The sequence below is a fragment of the Mustela putorius genome, unplaced genomic scaffold, assembly GCF_011764305.1.
Source record: "Mustela putorius furo isolate JIRA1106 unplaced genomic scaffold, ASM1176430v1.1 tig00537227_pilon_pilon_pilon, whole genome shotgun sequence".
Classification (NCBI taxonomy): Eukaryota; Metazoa; Chordata; class Mammalia; order Carnivora; family Mustelidae; genus Mustela; species Mustela putorius.
The window spans coordinates 7,474,594-7,497,394 of NW_025422368.1; the positions used below are offsets into that span (position 1 = coordinate 7,474,594).

The window sequence follows — 22,801 nt, forward strand, 5'->3', positions numbered from 1 at the left end:
TTCTCTTACTAGGTCTCGATGTCTTAGTTCCAATAAGAATACTTTGAAAGACTCACTGTTTAAAAATGGAAACTCTTGTGCAGCTCAGATCATTGGCTCTGATACTTCATCATCTGGATCTGCCAGCATTTTAACTGCCCAGGAACAACTGTCCCACAGTGTGTATTCCTTATCATCTTGTGCCCCAGATGTTGTGGCATTTGGATCCAAAGATTCTGATCCTGTCCATCAACCCCAACATCACCACTCTCTTCTACATCAGCCAGATCACTTACCAGCTTCAAATACACAATCAGAAGGTGAAATTGGTCTCGTTTAACTATATTTTCAATCCTAATAGCCAGTTAACTGTTGATGGGATCCATGTGAATCATAGGCAAGGTTGTAATCTGAGCAGAGTCTAGGGTCAACACAGTCAGCCCAATTACGTAAGTACTTTCTCTGTCTCTAGTACTTTACAATGACCATTAAGTACTCTGAAGTTTTGGAACATCAATTAAGTATTGAAGTAAAAGTTCTTAATCAGGTAATGTTTTAAAAAGCTGTGTAGTAAGTTTATGCATTTTAGAATGGTTATCAGCAAATTTCAGAAACAAAATGAGTTTTCTACCTAAGTTTCAGTTAACTGAAATATCTAGACTCTGCACTCCAGTTAATGAAGGTTTTCTGGGATAATTTCGTTTGCTTAGTTTTCCTCTTCTGTAGGTATGTGTTGTGTATGTTTATGATAGTATGTATTTAGGTATATAACTTAAAACAAGTTTTAGGTTAAATGGTTAGACATTATGGATCTTTTGATAGATCATTCTCTAAGGCTCTTACCTCCTTCCTCAGATTGTTTGATTTTTTTTTTTTTTTTTTAAGATATTCACTTTCTTAAAATTTCACTTGGGGATTAAAATTGTTGGTGGCATCATTATATAGCTACATGTATTCATGAAAACCTTTATAAAATTTTGTGAGATGATTTACTGGGAACTACCATTAAAAAAGCCTTTAACCTAAGACACATAAGTTGTATGACAAAGGGTTAGATGCAACTAAACTGAAACAAATATACTGTAGTACATTGAAGTGTTTCCTTACTTTTCTTGTACTATTTAATAAGTATTCTAAATGAGATCTAATCATTTCGATTAAGACATGATTCTCTAGAAGGACACAATTCCTGCCTTTATCAACACTGAAAATAAATGATGAAATGATGGAGTTTGTACATTTTAGACTCTGCTACTTCTATAACTATTTCTGTCTTTCTACCTTCTGTTTCTCCTTCCCTTCTTTCACCTTATTCAGTCTCATGGTAGTTCAAGAACTGAAAACTTTTGAGAAATATTGGTTTGTTCTTGTTCCCCAGGAACAGAAAGAAGCAGCACAGGAATCAAGCAGAGCCTGGGAGTAGTTGATGAAGGGCCTATGTGCTTGTATTTTAGAACGACTGCTTTCTTTGTGAGGCAAGCTCTTCTCTAAGCCCTCTTTCTGGCTTAGTGAAAATGGGCCTGCCTCTCTCTCTGTCTCTTCCATCCTATCTTTGTCCTTATGCTGCATTATTTTTATGAAAATAGAATATAACAAAGTATGGGAACTTAGACTACAGGCATCTAGAGTATATAACTATGTAGGATTTTATTAATAATGATATGCTCGTGTGTTTCTTGTTTAGGATCAGACTCTGTGATCTTACTCAAAGTGAAAGATTCCCAGACTCCAGTTCCCAGGTAAGCTTTGGAAAAAGGATGTTCTTGACATATTTTCTTTTTCTTCCCCTTACTCACAATTTCTTCACTGAGAGTTACAGAATATAAGGTCAAACTGCCTCAATTCAGACCTCTTGCCTATGTTATTTGAATTATTTCAGTGACTTTCTGATTGGTCATCTTCCTCTGGCCTCATTGTTGAGCTTCATTCCATCTTCCATCATGGTTTCAAATCCATTCTTTGCCTTTTCTTTCTATCTTCCATTCTGCAACCCGAGTGGTCTGTTTAAAATGCATATCTGATTATTCATTAAATTCCAATAGGAGTGGCTGGCTCTCAGACTAGAGTCAAGCCCAAACTCCCATGATATGGTATACAAAGCATTTCCTCTGCACACCGCACTTCCTGTCACACGTTCTTTTCTTTAACAAGTATTTATTGATCATTTACTATGTGCCAAGTCCTAATACAGACATTAGGGCTAACAGTAGTGAACAAAATGAAAGCCCTGCACTCAAGGAACTTACATTCTGGTTATAAGAAGTATAAGGAAAGAGATGGGGGGACAAATAATGAATGAGTAGATAAACATTTATATCTGGTAGTGATAAATGTGAAGAAAAATAAAGCAGGGTAACTTATAGGCTGGGGCACTGTTTATCTGGGTGGTCATGGCAAGTCTGATAAGGGACATTTGAGGGGAGACATGATGGACATGAGAGGAGGAGACATGTGGGAAGATGGGACTCTTTCCTGTGTTTATTACGTGCTGAACTATATGTGATACATCCTTACTTACTTTCATAGTCAGTGTTCCTTCTGCCTGGTATGTAGCCCCTACCTCAACTTGTCTATCTAAAGAAGCAGGAATGTCTTTATTGTCTTTTAAATCTCAATTCAAATATGATCTTTTATGATACTTGACTTCTATATGAAACTTTTTGCTTTGTAATTCAGTGGGTTACTACTTAAGATCCGCAATTTCTTTGCCATTGCTCTTTCTGTGGCTTTAGCAATTCAATTGCTGGAATGATAATAGTGTCAGATTTCCATTGAAGAAGTTAGCAGTAGTGAAACATTCTTTCTCATCTCAGTTTCTATACTTTGCAGCTCTCCTATATGTCCTGAATTTTAGATAGTTAAAGAAAAACTCTCTGTTATAGTTTCTCAAGGAGATTTTAGAGTTTGGAGTTCTTATTCTTTATACATTTTTTTTTTTTCTTGAGTCCCAGACCTGGGTTCTGATTTTGTCCAGGCATCATGTAACTTTGGACAAGTTATCCTTCTGAACCTTAGTTTCCTTTTCAGTGAAAATGCCAGTATTAACACCTTACTATTTTTTGAATTGCTGTGAAGGTTAATATACTCAAAAAGCACTTATAAAAGTGTTTTTACACATAGTACACAAAGTAGGTATTTTTTCCTGGGAAAAGGTCACTCTCATATAAATGAGTGCTTTTAGTTCTTTAATGTTTCTTTACTGGGTATACTTTTCCTTTATGGAAGATTTCTCTTGGTGATGCCCGAAGAATGAGATGGCAGGAGAAATGGTCTGTTGGGGAGGGCTGATTGACTAATGCTGTTTATCGCAGTTGGAGCCTGCTCTCTCAAGACTTGGTTGATTGGCTCTTTATTCTTAATCTCCTACCACTGCCTCTTGGTTAAGGTCTCACAGTGAAGATCTGCCCTTATTTCCCAGAATATGCCATTCCATTTCCTATTTTTGTGCCATTGTACATGCTGATCCTAATCCCTATAATTTCCTTTCTCTCCTTGTCCACTTGTTCTTGTTTTGCTTTGCAGAATCTGACTCAGGTGTTATTTTTTCCTCAAGACATTTCTCTGACTTCTCCAGGCAGCATAAGCCTTTTCTTCTAGTACTTCTATCCCTATGTCTGTTCATTACTAATACTTTTGCACTTACCTAATGGTGATAATGCCTGGCATATGATAGGTACTTAGTAAATAAATCTTTGTTAAACATGCATTTCCTAGAAAGCCTTAAATGCTCTCTTGAGTAGCTCAAGTATTCATCATCTCCCTACTGGTTTAAGGCTTTGGTTTATTAAAAGGCACATTGCAAGAGAAGAAATCACAGCCTTCAGAATTAGACAGACATAGTTTCTAATCCTGACTTCCAAAACAGATTATCCTCTGCACCTCAGTTTCCTTTTCTGTACACTATGAGGAATAATTCCTTATTACATATAATATTAAGATTTAACTAGTATGAGAATTATCATGAGGCTTAACTACTATAAAACATCTAAAGCAGAATTTCACAGAGAGCACTAAGTAGGTGCTTGTAGTTATTACTGTGTGCTTCAATCATATGAAAAATAATGTATAATCTTATTTTACTTTTTTAAGCCACCAAATACCTTGATCCATTGAAGAGCAGTACTTTTCCCTTACATTATTCATTTCAATTACTTATTTCAATAAGTACTGAGTACCTGCTGTGTGCCAAGCACACTCTTAGTGCAGAGGTTATGGTAGTAAATACAAAACACAAAAATTCCTATCCTCATTAAGTTTATGGTCTAATAAGGAAGCAGACAAGCTTTAATAGTGTGATACAATACCATGAAATTCTAGGCAATTCTTGTCACTTCCTTATATTGTGCAGTAAATGTGTTTTCATGTTCATTTGTTTTTAATGTCACACACTAGGCCTCTCACAGTGCTACCATTGATCTCTCTGACTTTCTATCTTGGTTGTTACATCAGTATTCACTGTGCCAAGGATATAGGCTACTACGTGTATGTTTTCCATTGATTAACCTCAGTGACAGTGGTGAGGCAATAGAACAGCATTGTCATTGCCAAACCCTAGCCTAAGGATGATTGGGAATACTGATTCTCAAAAGGTAGGCTAAGGAGCAAGGGATAAACTCTTGAATCCTTGTTCTTGCCTTCACTAAGACAGACTGTACCAATTGAAGAACTGACAGGGACTCTGATTTCCATATTTTACAAATCTGAAACTAAGACCCATGGAAATGAAGTGACTTTGTCAAAGTCACAAAGTGAATCGGACTGTTCCAGGAGATCTAGGTCTCTTAACTCCCAATTTGATGCTTTCCTTTGTTTACTTGTTCTATGTATCTAAAAGTTTTCTTTGGAAAAGTGTTCACTCCTCTTTGTTTCTTTGAGAAATCCTTCAGTTAGGGATTGGCAAGGAGATGACGACATTTGAGAAGAGCAAGAGGCTCTATAGGAGAGAGAACATGCCTGTGACTCTTCTGCGAAGCATTATTCATTTGGATTGTCACAAGAGCTGCATGGACTAGAACTGGTCACTCATCTTTGGAGTAGAGTTGTATTGCTGATTTTCCACTTTGATTCATTGACTCACTAGCCATTTGATACGAATTCTTGTGTGGGTGGGGATTTCCAGTGTGCAGTATGATTTAGTTGAAAATATTTTGATTCAAGTAGACTGACAAGAAGTCTAAGATTTGACTAAATCATTAATAAATCTGTTAATCTGAAGCATTTGGAAGGAGGAATGATCTAGCCTAGTATATTACCTTGACATGTGATGTGCTCTTTCACATCGTTTTGGTCTCTCACACAAGAGCTATGCTACAGTTAACTTCTCTGCCAAACTTTGGGTCATCTTTTTAACTAGTATGTGTGCAAATGACTTGTACCTGTATTCCTTTAGTTCCTAGTTGCAATTATTTTATGTAATTTAGGACTTTTTACTTATTGCATAAATATAAAGCATTCTTGTAAATTACTTAAATGATTGGTTTTCTTGGTGATAATATTTGAATTTTCTTATAAGCCTCCTGCTCATTTGTCATATCTTTTTCCCCACCCATAGTCCTACTTTTTTTCAGGCAGAGCTGTGGATCAAAGAATTGTAAGTTGTTAATTTTGGTTGGTTAATTTCCTTCTCCATCACTTCCTTTCCAGTTAGAAGTAGTCAATTAGCCAATCACCCCTCCTATATTTAATCAGTAAAGATTCCCTATTTAATATTTATTTATAAAACAACTTTTAAGTTGTTGGGTTCTTAGAACCTATTGGGGTTGGGACATGTCTTTGCTTAGGTTTGTTAAATATCTAACAATTACTGAAATTAAATTGGATTGGAGAACTTTCAGTTAGGTATTACATAGAAAGGAAAATAAATGCCCTTATTTTCACATTGATAAAACTAATTTATTGAATAATTCACATTTCTGGAATTTGCAAAATTATTGAGTTTTTAGTCTCCATTTTTCAGTAACTTTGAGTTATCCAAATCCCTGGCCTTACTAATTTTTTTTAGGGGAAAAAAACTCATATTTTTTTCTTTTGGATCATAAATATTTGAATTGAAACCTCAGTTATATCTTATATTATTTGCTCCTTTGGGGTTCAGTCTTATTTTTGAGTTTCTAGAATGAAGCTTCATTTTCTCCATAATCTTATAAGTATGCTTAAAGGAAAAAAGAGACTACACATTTGCAAATATCCACAAAAGTCACTTTGTTCCCATTTAGCAAAAAAAATTCATCATTTCAATAAAAATAGGATAATTTTAATAACACTACCTGGTTTCACTTGTCTTAAAATATAAGTGTAGTGTAACGATAAGTTTAGTGTATGGATTTTAGACTTTATGTATCAGGGTTTATATTTAATGCTCATCGTTCATTAACAATGTGCCTGATGCTAACACAGTGGTCTGCACTTTTGTCCCATTCCTTTTCATCTCCTAGAACTAGTGTTTATGATTCTCGAGCACGGGAGAGATTGCGCCAGATTGAAGAGCAGAAAGCACTAGCATTACAGCTTCAAAACCAGGTAAACGAACAATTAGAGATAAGGTTGTAAATAAATAACATATCCAAGTTGAAACTGATTTGGAAGATTACATGGCTTGGGATCAAAGGTATTGTAATTGCAAGATGTTATGGTTGTATAACATTATATATGATTGGTGGATGTCCTTGGTCTCTCCAGCTGGTCCTGCTCAGTGTATGTAGAAAAGTAGTAGTTTTCCTTATCCTACTTAACTCTAAATTTCTTTTTTGCAGAGATTGCAGGAACAGGAACATTCAGTACATGATTCAGTAGAACTGCATCTTCGTGTACCACTTGAAAAGGAGATCCCTGTCACGATCACCCAAGAAACAGAAAAGAAAGGTCATAAATTAATTGAGAGTGAAGATGAATTTCCTGAAATCACAGAGGTAAATTACATACTACAGATTCTTGTGCTAGCAAGTGTGTTTAGAAGAAATACTTTGAATGAATTTCAAATGTAGAAGTAATAGAACACCTGGCATTTAAATTGTGTTGCATACCCCTGCTTTCATTTATTTGTATTACAATACCAATCTTGACTTTCTTTTTAAAGGATTATTGAAAATTGAGGGAAGAATTGTGGGTGGCTTTTCATGACTTCAGTGAAAAAACATTGAATAAAATTGTGTTTTATTTTATGTACATTATCACTTGTATGTGTACAATAGTTTGACATCAAATAGTAGTAAGCTGAGGCTTATGGTTCTTTTTAAGTAGTAAAAAGTAAGTATAAAAATTTGGAAAATATATAAAAGTCTTTGTACATTTAAGATAATCTGTTCCTTAATCCATTCTTCTGTTGGAAAAACTATCCTATAGCTGGTAAGTATAACACATTTATTATAGTTGTCTTGAAGTCCATAATTTACATTTAAGAAGTCTAATTTTTTTCTATGAAAATGTGTCTGAAGACATTACCTTTATCCCCTGACTACCCTTTGGGAAAGATTCTGTTTACTAGGAAATTGTATGGACCAAAGATATGAAATATAATTAGGTCTTCTTGTGGACTTAGAAAATCTGATAGCAGAAGGTTATTTCAGACTTAGGAATAAAAGAAAGAAGGGTCTGAAACTTTGTGCTGCAAATGAGAAGGGAGGACAAGATGGGATGAAAGGAAGTAACCCAGGAAATTACTGGAAGGAATAGAAATCAAACCAAAATGTTAGAAGTGAACAGTTGATTACTGATAAATATAGCCTAGGGATTATATGAGCTTTGGTGAGAAATCTAGTCTGTAGCCATGTAGGCGTCATCTCTGGTACCTCTTGGTTCCCTAGGAAATGGAGAAGGAAATAAAGAATGTATTTCGTAATGGGAACCAGGATGAAGTTCTGAGTGAAGCATTCCGCTTAACCATTACACGCAAAGATATTCAAACTCTAAACCATCTGAACTGGCTCAATGATGAGGTAATCTCGCACCTGTTTTTATATTCAAATAGTGAGCATTAAGTAGAAGCTAAATCAAGGCATTATCTTTTCTCCAAGTGTGGTCCTCAGATGACCTACGTAGAATTGGCTCTCCTATGTTTGTCTGTTCTCCTGAGTAAGTATGAGACACTGTGGTGGAGAAATGCATTTTAAACAAATAACCTCAGCTGATTTTTTTATCTATACCTGTGAGCCTGAGAACTGCTGATTTACCTTGTTGTGTGTGGAAGATCTAGACACTGAGGGAGAGGACATTTGGCTCTCATTCTTTTTAAGGCACCTACCCTGCAGTTCACATCTTCTGAGTAGATTTTTAACAGCTCTGACTGTGTTGCCATCATTTCCATCATGGCTTCCATTTCTACTTCCTTTTTCATCTTTCTGTACTTGTTCCAGGTTACCTAGGTTATGAGACTTAAGCTTTCTAAAATAGCCTGCATTTATATATGATATTGAAAAAGGTATGTTATTAAATATACTGACATTGAAAAAGTTATATTATTAAATATTTGATGTACTGGGTTGAAAGAAAGGTATGGCCCTCAGCTCCTGCTAATAATTTTAAGTAGATTAATTACAGTCTTTAAACTATTCTGTCCCCATTCTTAAACCTGGAGGAGACTGTTTTATTTCAGAAGGGTATTTTTCACAGCAAAGGAAGAGATGGGGTTGCGGTTTTTTTCTCTAAGTACTTGCTTCCTTTCTTAGGCTCAGTAGAAACATCCCTGCCTTATATTTTGGGTTACTCAAAACTTTATAGCTGTGAAAGATTTTTAGATACTCCGTATAATAAGCACTAGATATTCTAGATATCTATAATCTGTTCTTGTATGCTTAGGATCTTCCAAATAATAATATTTGCTAACATCTATTGAGCATTTACATCATGTTGGGCACTATTATGTTTTATATGTTCTATTTGTTATAATAGTTGCCACAGACCTTGGAGGTATATACTGTAGTTTAACCATTTCTATTTTATAGATGAAGAAACAAAGCATGGAAAGATTAAGAAACTTTCAAGGTTACATGGCCAGTAAGTAGCAGAGCCAGGATTTAGACCCAAGCATTGGGTCTTATCTGTTATATATTGTACTGCCTCAGAATCCTAAATTGGATCCTGTCTTAGGGTTAGATGTGTAGAATTTGAGAGCCATATGCCATGCCCAGCATGTTGATTTTCTCTGGGGGCAGCTAGACTAGCCCCATTCTCTTTGCCCCTGATCAGTTTCTAAAATACAGATTTCAGGGGCTCCTGGGTGCCTCAGCCAGTTAAATGGCTATCTTCTGCTCAGGTCATGATCTCATGGTTCTCTGATCAAGCTCTGCATGGGGGGGGGGGGTCCCCTGCTCAGCAGGGAGCCAGCTTCTTCCTCTCCCTCTGCCGCTTCCCCTGCTTGTCCTCTCTCACTCTCTGTCAAATAAATAAATAAATAAATAAAATCTTTTAAAAATAAAATAAAATAAAGATTTCAGAAGTTCATTATTCCCTGAATAATATCTTTGAACAAGAATGGTAAGGAAGGTATGGTTTGATACTGTTTTGCTTTAGGGGAAGCCTCTTGCTTCTTTTGGCTCAAAATAATGATATTAGAATATTGGGTCACATAACAGGACAAAAAAAGAGTTCACCAGATAAAAGGGCAAAATGGAAATCAAGGACTGTCAAAAGTATCCATCAATTAAATGTTTTTTTATTTGAAGACATTAATGTATGGTTTCTTGCCAATTTCTGCCTGCCATTGCCAAATGGAAAGGGATCAGTTGTTGTATTGGGATTGTAGCTCATTTGCTGTAAATTATGCAAAGCCTCCTAGAGGGCGGCAATGAGTAGGATATGAGCTGAGTCCCTGCTGTTTACTGTGGCAGTTACCTCGGTGAGCTCCTTGGTGAGATCCCTTACAGAGGCGGCATTCATCAGAACATGTTTTCTATTCTCCCGGCCCATCAAAAATTGGATCTTTAGCAAGCAAAGTTCATGGAAATTACATTATTTAGAAAAGTAGAAGAGAAGGAAAGATTCCTTTTCTACTTCATCTCTATGACACCTACCCATAACTTTTGTAGAGAGTGCTTGTATTCTGAGTTCAGAATGTTAACTTTGAAAGCAGGTACCAATTCACACATATGTGATGATGGTAACTATTTTGGAAAGCACTATTTTCAAAGTACAGTACTTCTCAGGCTTTCAAAGTTACTGTTTGTGAGAAGCTAACATTCTGATGAGGAATTAGTAGATATCCCAAGTATTCATATTCATTTAAAAATACATAATTCTTTTTCTCGGTTGTGAATTCTGAGTCATCTTTTGCAAGTAATTTGTGCTCTCTTCAATCCGGTCCCTCCCTCAAATAGATATTTTCATTAATAGCCATTTATTTTCTTTCTGTATATCCTATCAGTTTTATAGGCTGCTTTTAAATCTTTCTCCAAAATAAGGTGACTGGCATGTTATTCCTACCATTTTATGGACAAGAAATACAAGATCCTTGGGATGCCTGGGTGGCTCAGTCTATTAAGCTGCTGCCTTCCACTTGGGTCATGATCTCAGGGTCCTGGGATTGAGTCCCGCCTCCAGCTCCTTGCTCAGCAGGGAGCCTGCTTCTCTCTCCCCCTCTGCCTGCCACTCTGCCTGCTTGTGCTCGCTCTCTCTCTGACAATAAATAAATAAAATCTTAAAAAAAAAAAGATAAGAAAGAAAGAAATATAAGATCCTGGAAATGAAAAGGATCAGAATTAGTTTATAAGGAAAATAAAATTCAGAAGTCCTATATTTAGAATACATGCAGAAAGCCATTAGACTACCCTTTCTCCGGTCACTTCCCTAAAGGAGTAGGCTACATTGCTTGTTTATAAAATAGGCTTTCAAACATAGGTTTTTGTGAATGGATTTATGTACAGATGAATAAATTCTGTGTAGCTTCAAAGGTCTAATAATTGGTTGATAGGGCTGACATTTTTAACTCGATGTAAGAAAATGAAACTTCTCAGAAATGGAATGTGGAAATTGGCTGTCTTTGTAAAGAATACAAAAGGTGGCTGCAAGGCTGAGAAGTCCAGGGACGTTATAGATGGCAATTTCTGTACTAGGTCTGGTGATTAATCGTTAATAGAAATAGCTAATTAAGGGAAGGAGGTCAGGGTTAAAGAGAGGAAGAATTAGTTGCAAAAGTAGATTGAAAATCATAATCAAGAAGCAAAAAAGAAATATTTCTAAATGGATGTCAGCACTAAAAATTATTTATTAATTCCAGGTGATTACATTAGATGACTTCTGTGATCCAGTGGCTTGATGATTCTGCTTTATGGCATGACAGTTCTACTTCGTAGAGGGCCTAAGTATTGCTTTATAAGGCATCAGATAAATTTAAAGATATATGGAAATTACTTGGGCATACAAGTGAATGGATATGACTTCTATTTCTGGTCATAATAGAATAAGATGGATCAGGTTTACTCTTTCAGCTTAACCAGAAAACTGTGCTCGCTTCAGCAGCACATATACAGCTTAGCCAGAAAACTAATCAAAACATGAAACAAAAATTTTCAGACAGTGAATATCAGAGATCCCTGAGAGGAGGAAAATGAAAGGGATGAGCTGATGATTTCCCAACCTCACTAGGATGGTATGCTGAGGGTAGAGAGCTGGTAGAATCTAGCAGTGCCTGACAGTCTTGCTTAGTGGAGGAGACATGGTTCAGAGTTCAGGGAGGTGAAAGGGGCTAAGATTTGTGAGGTTAAAATACTGAAGGGGAGGTTGCTGCACAAAGAGAAAGCTTCAGAGATATGCAGAGCCCCCCCCACCCCAAATCTTTGAGCACCAGTCTGTACATAGATTGGAAGAAACTACCAGAGGCTGGGGAAAGAACCACCAGGAAGAAGGAATCAGAACAAAGCTCAGAGCTAAGTGCTTAGAATAGTTCATATTCCAACCAGTTAAGAATGGAAAAATCATGTGGCAATGAATAAAGGCCTCAAAAGGACATTACCTCAGGAGTGGGGCCAAACTGGCCCTAGAATAAAGGCCACTCTGGACCAGTGGTAGCAAAGTTAAATACAAATCTTGAAAGCTTGAAACTGATTCAAGTGACTTAACTGTATCACAGAACAAAAGACCAACAATATTTAAAGGAATACAAACATATTCTAGTAACAACAAAACCCAAAAAACATGAAACCAGTGTCCAGCTTCCATTCAAATAATACCAGGCATGCAAGGTGGAAGGAAAATGCAACTTATTACCAGGGAAAAAACCAGAAATACTCAGAAATGACAAAAATGACAGAACTAGCATACATTGGCAGGATATTACAAACACATTCTATATGTTCAGGAATTTAGAGGAAAATTGACATTTTGATGAGAAAAATGGAAAATGTAAAAGAAGACCCAAATTGAACTTCTAAGGGGTGAAAAACACAGTTTTTGAAAGAAAAAATATACGAGGTAGGATTAACATTATATTGGACACTACAGAGGAAAACACTAGTGAACTAGAAGATATAGCAGTAGGAACAATCCAAATGAAACAGAAAAAAAGGCTGAAGAAAGATGAGTATATGTGAGCTGTGGGACAATATCAAGCATTCTGAGCTGTAATTAGAGTCTCAGAAGGAAGAGTTAAGTGTAAGTGGTATCAGAAAAAAAGTTTGAAGAAAATAATGGTAGATTTTCCAAATTTGGAAACTTAGACTGGCAGATCCAAGAAATTCAGCATACCCTAAGTAGAAGAAACTCCATACTAAAAAGTATAATAAGTTGCTGAAAATCAGTGATAAAAGCAACCAGAGAAAAACAGACACGTGATGTACTAGAGGAATACAAGACAGAAGTACATGTAGGCATGGAGACAGTGTAGCTACATTTTTAAGGTACTGAAAGGAAAGAAAAAAAAAAAACCTTGTCAATTTATATTCTATATGCAACAAATACATCTTTCAAAAAATACTTTTTTTCAGACAAATGCTGAGAGAATGCACCACCAGCAGACCTGTATTATAAGAAATACTTAATATATATATATATATATATATATATATATATATACTAAAGGATATTCTTCAGGCAGAAGGAAACTATGAGGTGGAAATTTCAGTCTATATAAAGGAAAGAAAAGCAGTGGAAATGATCTGATTTTTTTTTTAAATATCTCTGTAGGACAATTGGCTAGTTAAAGCAGAAATGTATTATGGGATTTTTATATTACATTTTATGTTTTGTCATAACAGAAAAGTGGGGAAGAGGAAGTACATACTATTAAATTTTTACACAGTACATGAAGTGATATAATGTTATATGAAGATAGACTGTCATCAGGTAAAGACCTATATTATAAATCCTCGAGCAACCACTGAAAATAAAAATAAAAAGAGTTAATAAACATATAAAATGGAAAAAAAATAACCCAAAGGAAGGCAGGGAGAAAAGAAAAAAGGGAGAACAGATAGGACAAATAGAAAAAAAGAGCATGATGGTAGATTTAAACTCATCGATATCAGTAATCACATTAAAGGTAAACGATCTGGGACGGCTTGGGTGACTCAGTTGGTTAAACAGCTGCCTTCAGCTCAGGTCATGATCCCAGCATCCTGGGATCGAGTCTCACATCAGGCTCCTTGCTTGGCAGGGAGCCTGCTTCTCCCTCTGCCTCTGTCTGCCACTCTGTCTGCCTGTGCTCGCTCTTGCTCCTCTCTCTCTGACAAATAAATAAAATCTTAAAAATAAATAAATAAATAAATGTAAAAGATCTAACCCAGCATGCCCAATAGAAATATAATGTGAACCACATAGGTAATTTTTTTTAAAGATTTTATTTATTTATTTGACAGAGATCACAAGCAGGCAGAGAGGCAGGGAGAGAGAGAGGGGAGGAAGCAGGCTCTCCGTGGAGCAGAGCCCAATGTGGGACCCTGGGATCATGACCTGAGCCGAAGGCAGAGGCTTTAACCCACTGAGCCATCCAGGCGCCCCCACATAGGTAATTTTAAATTTTCTAGTAGTCATATTGAGAAAACTAAAAAGAAACAGATAAAATTAATTTTTTTTAAGAAATTTATCTTTTTGAGAGAGAAGGCATGAGCCAGGGGTGGGGGAGTAGCAGAGGGAGAAGGAGAAGCAGATTCCCCACTGAGCAGGGAGCCTGACATGGGGCTCAATTCTAGGACCCCGGGATCATGACCTGAGCCAAAGGCAGACACTTAACTAACTGAGCCACCCAGGCACCCCAGTAAAATTAATTCTAATAATATATTTTACTGAACACCATATATGTAAAATTTGTCATTTTGGCATGTAATAAATAGTGAAATTTTATTAAAGAGGTATCTTTCCTTTAAAGTATAGTGCACTTTTTCTACTTACAGCATATTTATGTTTATGGCACAGTTTGGGTTAGTCATTTTTCAAGTGCTCAGTAGTCACATTCAACTTGTGGCTACCATACTGGAAAGTATAGATTAAACATCCGGTTAAAAGGCAGAGCTTGTCATATTGGGTAAGAAAAGAGCTGTTTATAAGAAAACCATTTTATTTTATTTTATTTATTTGTTTATTAGAAATTTCCTGGGGTTTTTGGTTTTTTTGTTTTGTTTGTAATCTTTACACCCAACATGGAGCTCAAATTCATGACCCTGAGATCAAGAGTTGTATGTTCTTCCAACTGAGCCAGCTGGCTCCCCAAGAAACCCATTTTAAATGTGAAGACACAGATAGGTTAAAAGTAAATGGATAGAAAAAATACGCTATGCAAAAACTAATCAAGAGAAAGATGAAGTAACTATATTAATATCATACCAAGTATATTTCAGAGCAAAGAATATTACCAGTGACAAACATTTTGAAAGGGATAAATTCTTCAAGAGGACTTAACCTAGAGATGAACACACCTAGTAAGAGAAATTCAAAACATATGAAGCAAGACTTATGAAACTGAAAGGAGAAATAGACAAAGCTGTAATTATCATTGGAGATTTCAACACCTTTCTCAATAATCAGTGGGAGAAATAGAAAGTTGTTAAGGATGTAGAAAGCCAGATTAGGTAGATGGATCCCATGTACCCAAATGCTTGTGGGCAGGAAACACTTCCTCTTCTAGACAGCACTAAATGTGCTCTGTCCCATGTGGAGAAACAGGATGATATTGCACTTCAGTCTCTTCATTTTCCCTCCAGGACTCTGTCCTTCCTGTCATCCCTTACTAGTAATTTACTTGGATGAATTGGGAAAATAACAAGCAGACATGTCTTTTTTTTTTTTCTGGTTTTATTTTGTACACCCTTGTTAATTATTGTAGTTGCTTCCAAAATGCAAAAGCATTAGACTGTTGGAACACTGTATTTCTGACTTTTTCCTAGCTAGGGGGAACACCGTAAGGAAAAGACTAATACTATGTGGGGAATGAGGGAATGCAGGAGGAAATAAGGTGGATTTTATATAGCAGACTGACTACACTGATGACCAAGCTAACAAGGCAGACCAATTACCTATTTTGTAGGTCTCATCTCTGAAAAGAAAGAGGTGTCTTTCAGCTATTTTACATCACAGTAGCCTTGTATATAGAGAAAGTATTCTTACTTGATTGATAGTGGGAAAGTAAGAAGTAAGACTTAATAAGGGGTATACTGGGGTCATCTGATTTTTATTGTGGAATCAGCATCTGAAATCAGAGCACATAACTCTGTCTAGCATTCTTTCATAACAAAAGTGGAAATGGGGAATTGGTAGTTGTCATAGCTTTCTGGTTATTTCCAAGGAGCCGTTAAATTTAAGTATTGCCCAGTGAAGAGAGGAAACAGCTTACAGAACGTTAATCCCAACTAGACAAGCCTAACACAGGGAATAAGTTTGCCTTAGGAAGTAAAAACTGATTCCATGAGGGGATGGGGGAGACCCTAGGCAAAATGAGATAAATTAGTTAAGTGAATATGATGTGTCTATCATATGCAATGTACTCTTACATGTAGAATAAAATGATCAGAATGGAAATTTGAGTGTTTCTAACGTGACTCACTGGTAGATTCCACATCATTATAGTTACTTCTTAAAGTGTTTTTTTAATAGAAGTAGTCCTTTGGGTAAACCAGGGATTTATGCAGGGTCATGGAGAATTATAATTACAGTTGTCACAACTCCATAAAAATAGGTGTTGCCTGCCTGTCTTTTTCTAAAACTTTAGCAGTGATTCTAATAATTCATTACTTGAATTTCCATGGGAGAAGAATCCTGGGTATGTGTTCACAGTGAGAAATGCAATACACAGAGCTTACCTGAAGTCTACAGTTTATATTAATTAGGTTAACAAACTATAGAAATGATCCCTGTAAGTATAGTCTAGATCTTAGGAGTGAATGATCTTCTGACTCATACTATTTAAATGCTGCTGCTTGGCTGGTCTTTTGGGCTTTGTGGTCAAAAGGGGTAGATTTAATTTAAAAATCAGAACAGGAAGGTCAAGGTGAGAACATAGAGAAGTAAAATAGGAAAAATGGCTTTTTCCCCACCAAAGCTTGTCTTGGTTTCTACGTAGGAGCACTGTTATACCCACAACTTTCAGAACATTTTTTCCCTAGAGCCAGTTAGAAAGGTTCAGGGGTGCCTGGGTGGCTCAGTTGGTTAAGCGTGTGATTCTTGGTTACAGCTCAGTTCTGTGATCTCAGGGCTCTGAGATAGAGTAGCAGCATCAGACTGCACGCTCAGCAAGGAGTCTGTTGAAGATTATCTCTCTCTGTCCTTCCCCCCATTTGTGTGCATGGTCTTCTCTTTCTCTCTCTCTCTCTCAAATAAAAATAAATCTTTAAAAAAAAAAAAAAGGTTCAGAGTGTAAAATAGGGAAGGGTTAAAAGTTAAAATTTTACTGTTAGTGGGGTATTTTACTTCTAAAAGGATGAGAAAACAATAGTTTGGCTGGTTTACTGGGTGAGAAAGAAGGTATAGATAGCAGTGGTCATTTATGCCATTGTGGTAACATACAGGAAAAGGATTGAGTCCTTAGCTTAAAAACATTGTAGGCTTTTCCTTTAAAGAGAAAGTTTTCCAGCTTCAGCCTGGCAGCTCTTCAGATAAAATCACAAAAGAACAAGACACTATAAACAACAGTCCCACCCCGCCCCCCCAAAAAGCCCTGCATAGACAAGCAGGCGCTCATAGCCAAGGCTGTGAAGGCAGCGGAAAGGGCAGCTCCTGAGGCACTGGAGCTGCAGCAAGCAGACAGACAAGTGTGGGCCCCAGAAAGAGGGACAGGTGGACCAACACTGGCAATTGTCCCCAGATGCTGGTGAATTGGCAAGACAAACAGTAGCACAGTGCTGATTGACTACTTTTAGCCCCCTATTTGAAGGGGTATTCAAGATTTTTTGGAGCTAATAGAGTCTTGTGTGCAGAAGGGCTCTCCCCTTGGGAGGAGAGGGACCCTTGTCTTCACAAAATATAAGCAAATTCCTATCCCTGCTTCTCTTTCATCTTAAGCACTGTGATCCCTTCTCTCATTTCTTTTTCCTTCATCTTCAGCCGTCCTCTGTGAGATGACATGTAGGATTCTTTTTGTTCTCTAACTCCTAGCTTGTTTTTTTGGTAGAACTGTGTCTTGGCTGCACTAGGGCAATTTTCCTCATTTGGACAGAGTAATAGCTGCAAAACTGAGGAAACTGGGGTTTCAGTTCTGCCTCAGATTTCAAATTATACATCCTCAGCTAATGGGGAGGACACTGGGGCCACCAAGCTCCCTCCTACTGGGATATAGGGGAAATGAAAAAGAGCCCAGACAATTCCTTAGAGCTAATTAATAAGCTGACTTTGGAGGAGGCCATTTCCCTGGCAGTGGAGAAACCGTGGTTGGAGGCAGAACTTAAGCAATGGAAGAGGAGTTCTCAAAGGAAATGGATAATGTGTATCCTGAATCATTAGGTCTCTGTTCATCTTAAGCTGGGTTGGTCTTTAGCTTTATAGTCCACACTCTCAAAATAAAAACACAAAAATAAGAAACCAAACAACCCAGGCTATGTAAGTCTAACTTCTTGGCTTCTGGAACTCTTTCCTCCTAAAACATAGGAAAATCATGGGTAGCATGATACTCATTTATGTCATCCTTTTATACTTCAGGGTAATGACCTCAAAATGATGCCCCTCTGAAGGGCACCTAAAGGAGATTCATCTCCATGGCTTTCATGTGCTTGGCTGTCTTTATTTCTCTGCCTGCTCTCTACTTTCTGCTTGAGTCTGTATTGCCTTTCTAGTACATGACTTTTGTCTGCCCATGGAAGGTTTGGTGTACAGTGACTGATAGGTCATCTGCCTATTCACTTAACCCCTTGGATTAAAGGTCTTAGCCTCATAACATGGCTAATATTGTGGGATGAGCAGAAGACCGGAAGAATCGATCCTTTCTTGCTGGTTTTCTCTCTCTAGAGGATGTAGTTTTATAGCCTAGAAATCTCTACTTATTGGGCAGGTCTTCCTGCATTCCTGGCTGCCTTTCACAAGTCTGAAATCGACCTTTGGCACCATTATCCTTGGGGTCAGAGTTAGATTAAAAAGCTCAGTTTGAGAAATCTGCAACCTTAATTATGTTTTGATTCATTATTATTATTTAAAATAACTGAGCTCCAGGTATCTGCCGAGCATCACACTAGGCAGAGGATCAGCCACAGCTTAAGTCCTCTGGACCTGCTGGGCCTGTTGCTTGGTCTTCAGAGATGCAAGCAGAACAGTGTCTTTCTTTAGTCCCAGTCCCCTCCACCCCCACCCTCAGAGCTTTGCTTCATGGCGAGTGTGGTTTCCCTGCAGCTGCTGAGGCATCCTCGTCTATAGGCCCTTTCTCTAGTCTAGACCATGTTTCGGTGTGTTCCTGGCAGTGTTCCCTGCTGCCTACCCAGTATGTAGTTGCCTACTGTTGGGCAGTAGCTCACTGCTCTGGCATCCTAGTGTGTAAATATTTGTCAAAGGACAGGGGCGTTTTCCCATTCCCCAAAAAGCATTCTGAAAAATGTGCCTGTTTTCTTAGTCATATTTCCAAGATGTGCATCAGTTAGCCCATTCATTCCTTGCAGTTGACAGACACTGGCCTGGCCTCAGCTGGCCACATAAAGTAAGTATGCAGTAACTTCCGGCACAGTAACTTTCAGGCTTTAGTACCAAGGAGTGGGACCTAAAGGGACCATAGTCAACAGTCACTAATAGAGAATACATTGTTTTGTTAACAGAAAGAATCCTGTATCTTCCATATCAAGCATTTAAATTTCTTGAACGCATGCTTGATATTGGAGGCCTATATGGAATCAACAAAAATGAGAAAGCTAACCATACAGATTCTGGAGGAAAACTTGACTCTTCTTGTTTGTGTCTGGACTTTTAGGTCTCATGTAATGTAGGCTTTTATATGATATCCATGTCTACCTTTGCAAAGGTGACAATGCCGAGCAAATAGGCAGTTGAGAAGTGTTTTTTCTAGTACAGTTGATGGTTTATTCTGTCACTCAGTTCTGCTTGAGACGAGAGCCAGTCATCTCTGAAAGCCGACGTACTAGGCTGAAAAGGCAGTCTTCAGTTGTGGAACAGTTTTCGGTCTGTGCAAATCCAGGTGACCCACATCTAAGGACTCAACTGTTGGTCTTCACTTATATTACACTAGGCTGTGAGCTCAGAATTCATTTAAGTTGCTCATCCAGTCCCAGTAGACTAAAATACCTCTAATGTGTCTTATCAAACTACTTGGTTACTTCCTTTCCTTTTCTCTGAGTCTCACCTTGTAGCACCCCTTCCTCTTCCTCCTCCTCATTTTTGGACCTAATCCTCAGTCTTCTACAGATCAGACTAGCATGTGCCCATATGGATCCTCAACCCCATAAGATATCTGTAGATCTATAGCTCAGCCCTCCGGAATTTGATGTAGGGGCATGAGGCTTTGGGGCGTTGAAGTCTTAATTGATAAGGAAACAGCAACTACTTTTCCTTCATACAACACAACTCTTTTGAAAGGACTGAGTATCTATTTTAATATATTCAATTTCTTCCCACAGATAATCAATTTCTACATGAATATGTTGATGGAACGAAGTAAAGAAAAGGGATTGCCAAGTGTGCATGCATTTAATACCTTTTTTTTCACTAAGTTAAAAACGGCTGGTTATCAGGCAGTGAAACGTTGGACAAAGAAAGTGGATGTATTTTCTGTTGATATTCTTTTGGTGCCCATTCACCTAGGAGTGCACTGGTGTCTTGCTGTGAGTACCTCTCTTACTTTTAATCAAATTTAAAAGAAATCTACAGAATTATAGAACATACAGAGTAGTGAGTATTCTACATTTTTTGTTGCCTAAAAATTGGATAGATTAGTGAACTTCCTGTCAAGAGTGGGAGATACTTAGATTTTGAAGAAAGTTGTGGAGTTTCCTTTTCTGGAAATATTTAAAAGGGAGTTGTAAGGCTAAACATTCTCAAGACAAGGCAGGGGGTGAAAAAGTGACTTTTTAATGATACTGCCAACTCAGATTCTGTGACGTACTTTCTGCCCCAATTATGACTTGCCTTGCATACTTGATAGTTTAATATCTTTTATGACTCTGAGAACATGGATACATTCATTTAATATATTAATAAAAATACAAAAGTTACCTTACAATCTATTTTTGAATTACATTTGAAAAATTAAAGCTAAAGAGAAATTCTCCACATAAAGAAACAAACGACTGACTATTTTACCATCTTTCTGAAACCGTCTGGAAATGATCTCATTCATCTTACAGTCTCTGAAGAGTATGTCTGTCTTCACTGTTGCCCACATGGCAGATGGAGAACCTAAGTACTAGAAAAAGATTTCAGGGCCATTAATGAGGCCCCAACAGTACTACGTAAATAGTCCCCTATTCTTCCCTCTGCAATATAAGCATGGTATAATGCAAAATATCAGTCAAACTTGTCATGATTTCACAGGAAATCTGGCAAAAGGTTCCAAGTTCTGGGGAAGTGAAAGCTGAGAGACTATTTTTCTTATTTTATGAACACACAGAATTTTTTTTATCCCCAGGTTGTGGACTTTCGGAAGAAGAACATTACTTATTATGACTCTATGGGTGGAATAAACAATGAAGCCTGCAGGATCCTCCTGTAAGTAGGGAGTTGAGAATAAGAGAGTTTGGTGTTGGACATATGTTGAGTTTTTCCTACTGTTGAAGTCAGTTCTTTGATATCTTTAGTGGAGCTATTATGATTAATAAAGGAAGTCGTCACATTGAGTAAGAATGGATATTTTATGTCTGAGTAAGTAAAGTTTAATAATAATATAATAATACCAGAAAGATGCCCTCATGGGGACAACTGTTGGCCTAGTGCACTAAAATAATGAAGAGTCAACATTGAAACTACTTAGAAGTCATCTAATCCAACCTGCTAATTTTTCAGATGAAGATACCAAGACCCACAGAGGTGACTTTGATATGCTTAGGTCCTAGTAGTTAGTGGCTCAGCTGGGAACCAGAATGCAGATAGATCTCTTTATACCCTATCTGTTTGTTTTTCAAAATGTCTATTCCTCATTGTACCATTGTGCCACTCTGGTGGCCAGTAGGAGATAGGTTCCAGAATGGTGAACAGTTTGCACTTAAGAAGAGTGCTCTGTATGAGGTATGCACTCATCAAATTATGATTTGGATTGAATTTTCACACAGGAGAGTCAAGAGTATAAATAGTGAATAACTGCCTTAATATTGCTAAAGAAACCTTCTCCCATGAGGTCGAATTCTAAAGGACCATATAAACCAAGGAAAAGAATCAAAACTCATTCCTCAGGAGGAACAATCGGTAGAAGGAACCTGGGTGTAAGAGGCAGAGGTCCTGTTTCCCTTGGGTTGACAGAGTGGGTATGAATTTTGGGAGCTGCAGGGGAAGCTTAGCCATCCAAAGATTCCCTGCCCAGCATTATATACTGTTTTCCTCAGAAGTGCAGTTGAAAACCCTTCCTAAGGATTGTGAACCTCATTCTTAGTGTGGCAGCTATCACCAGTGCCTCACAGCTCATCTTCTCTCCCAATACGTTTAGGCAATACCTGAAGCAAGAAAGCATTGACAAGAAAAGGAAAGAGTTTGACACCAATGGCTGGCAGCTCTTCAGCAAGAAAAGCCAGGTACATTTCTATCTCATCAGGTGGAAATCCTGAGATTAGGGTACTTGGGAAGGATAGGATTTTATTGCTTGATTCTCAGGGACCTTCTCTCTTAGTGTCTAGCTGGACTTCAGCTTTGTTGTTTGGTTCCTCAGGGAAGATAGAGTAAGCTGTCTGTGGGAAAACTGGTCATGTGTTTCTTATGTAGAACTAGGTTTTTTGAATGCCCAGCTGTTTTACTGAGCTTTTCACTGCTGTGGGAAATGGTTGCTGATTGGCCCTTATGGGAGGGACTTTTCTTTACATCCTTAGGTGTCATGAAATCTTAAGATAGTCTCCTGCCCTGTGTCTCCTGTGGTTGATATGAAGATGAATATTAATATGAAGATCTGACTGAGATGCTGTATTCTTTTTTTTCTCTAAGCTTGTGTCGTTTTGGGTGAGGGACTTAGGGTCACCTCTTCAGAATTCAGGGAAACCTGTAACATTTATATCCTTTGGTTCTTATTTATAATCTAATATGAAGGAAAGAAGCTTGGAAAGATGTCAGCTTTTTGTTGTTTTTGATCTTTCAGGAAATTCCACAGCAGATGAATGGAAGCGACTGTGGCATGTTTGCTTGCAAATATGCTGACTGCATTACCAAAGACAGACCAATCAACTTCACACAGGTGAGCTGAGCCTTTGGCAAGGAGCCCTGTCTCTAGCTGCCCGATAGATGTTTTTCCCCTCCATCTGCTCTGCCTAGCGGACTCTGCCTATGGTTCATCACA

At 37.6% G+C, this 22,801-nt stretch overlaps 1 protein-coding gene across 9 annotated transcripts in view; it reads left to right on the forward strand.

The window, feature by feature from the left end:
• Positions 1–22,801, forward strand: part of SENP1 (SUMO specific peptidase 1) — a 53,661-nt gene that overhangs the window by 24,315 nt on the left and 6,545 nt on the right. For 8 of the 9 annotated variants that reach the window (XM_045073322.1, XM_045073325.1, XM_013063009.2 and 5 more), the window contains 10 exons: positions 13–299; positions 1,664–1,718; positions 5,531–5,569; positions 6,414–6,498; positions 6,732–6,887; positions 7,782–7,913; positions 19,947–20,150; positions 20,954–21,033; positions 21,965–22,049; positions 22,604–22,699. In XM_045073322.1, coding sequence (XP_044929257.1) covers positions 13–299; positions 1,664–1,718; positions 5,531–5,569; positions 6,414–6,498; positions 6,732–6,887; positions 7,782–7,913; positions 19,947–20,150; positions 20,954–21,033; positions 21,965–22,049; positions 22,604–22,699 — 1,219 coding nt within the window. Of the gene's footprint in view, positions 1–12; positions 300–1,663; positions 1,719–5,530; positions 5,570–6,413; positions 6,499–6,731; positions 6,888–7,781; positions 7,914–8,918; positions 8,971–19,946; positions 20,151–20,953; positions 21,034–21,964; positions 22,050–22,603; positions 22,700–22,801 lie in introns of those variants that run through there. The other variant, XM_045073326.1, reaches the window with a different exon arrangement.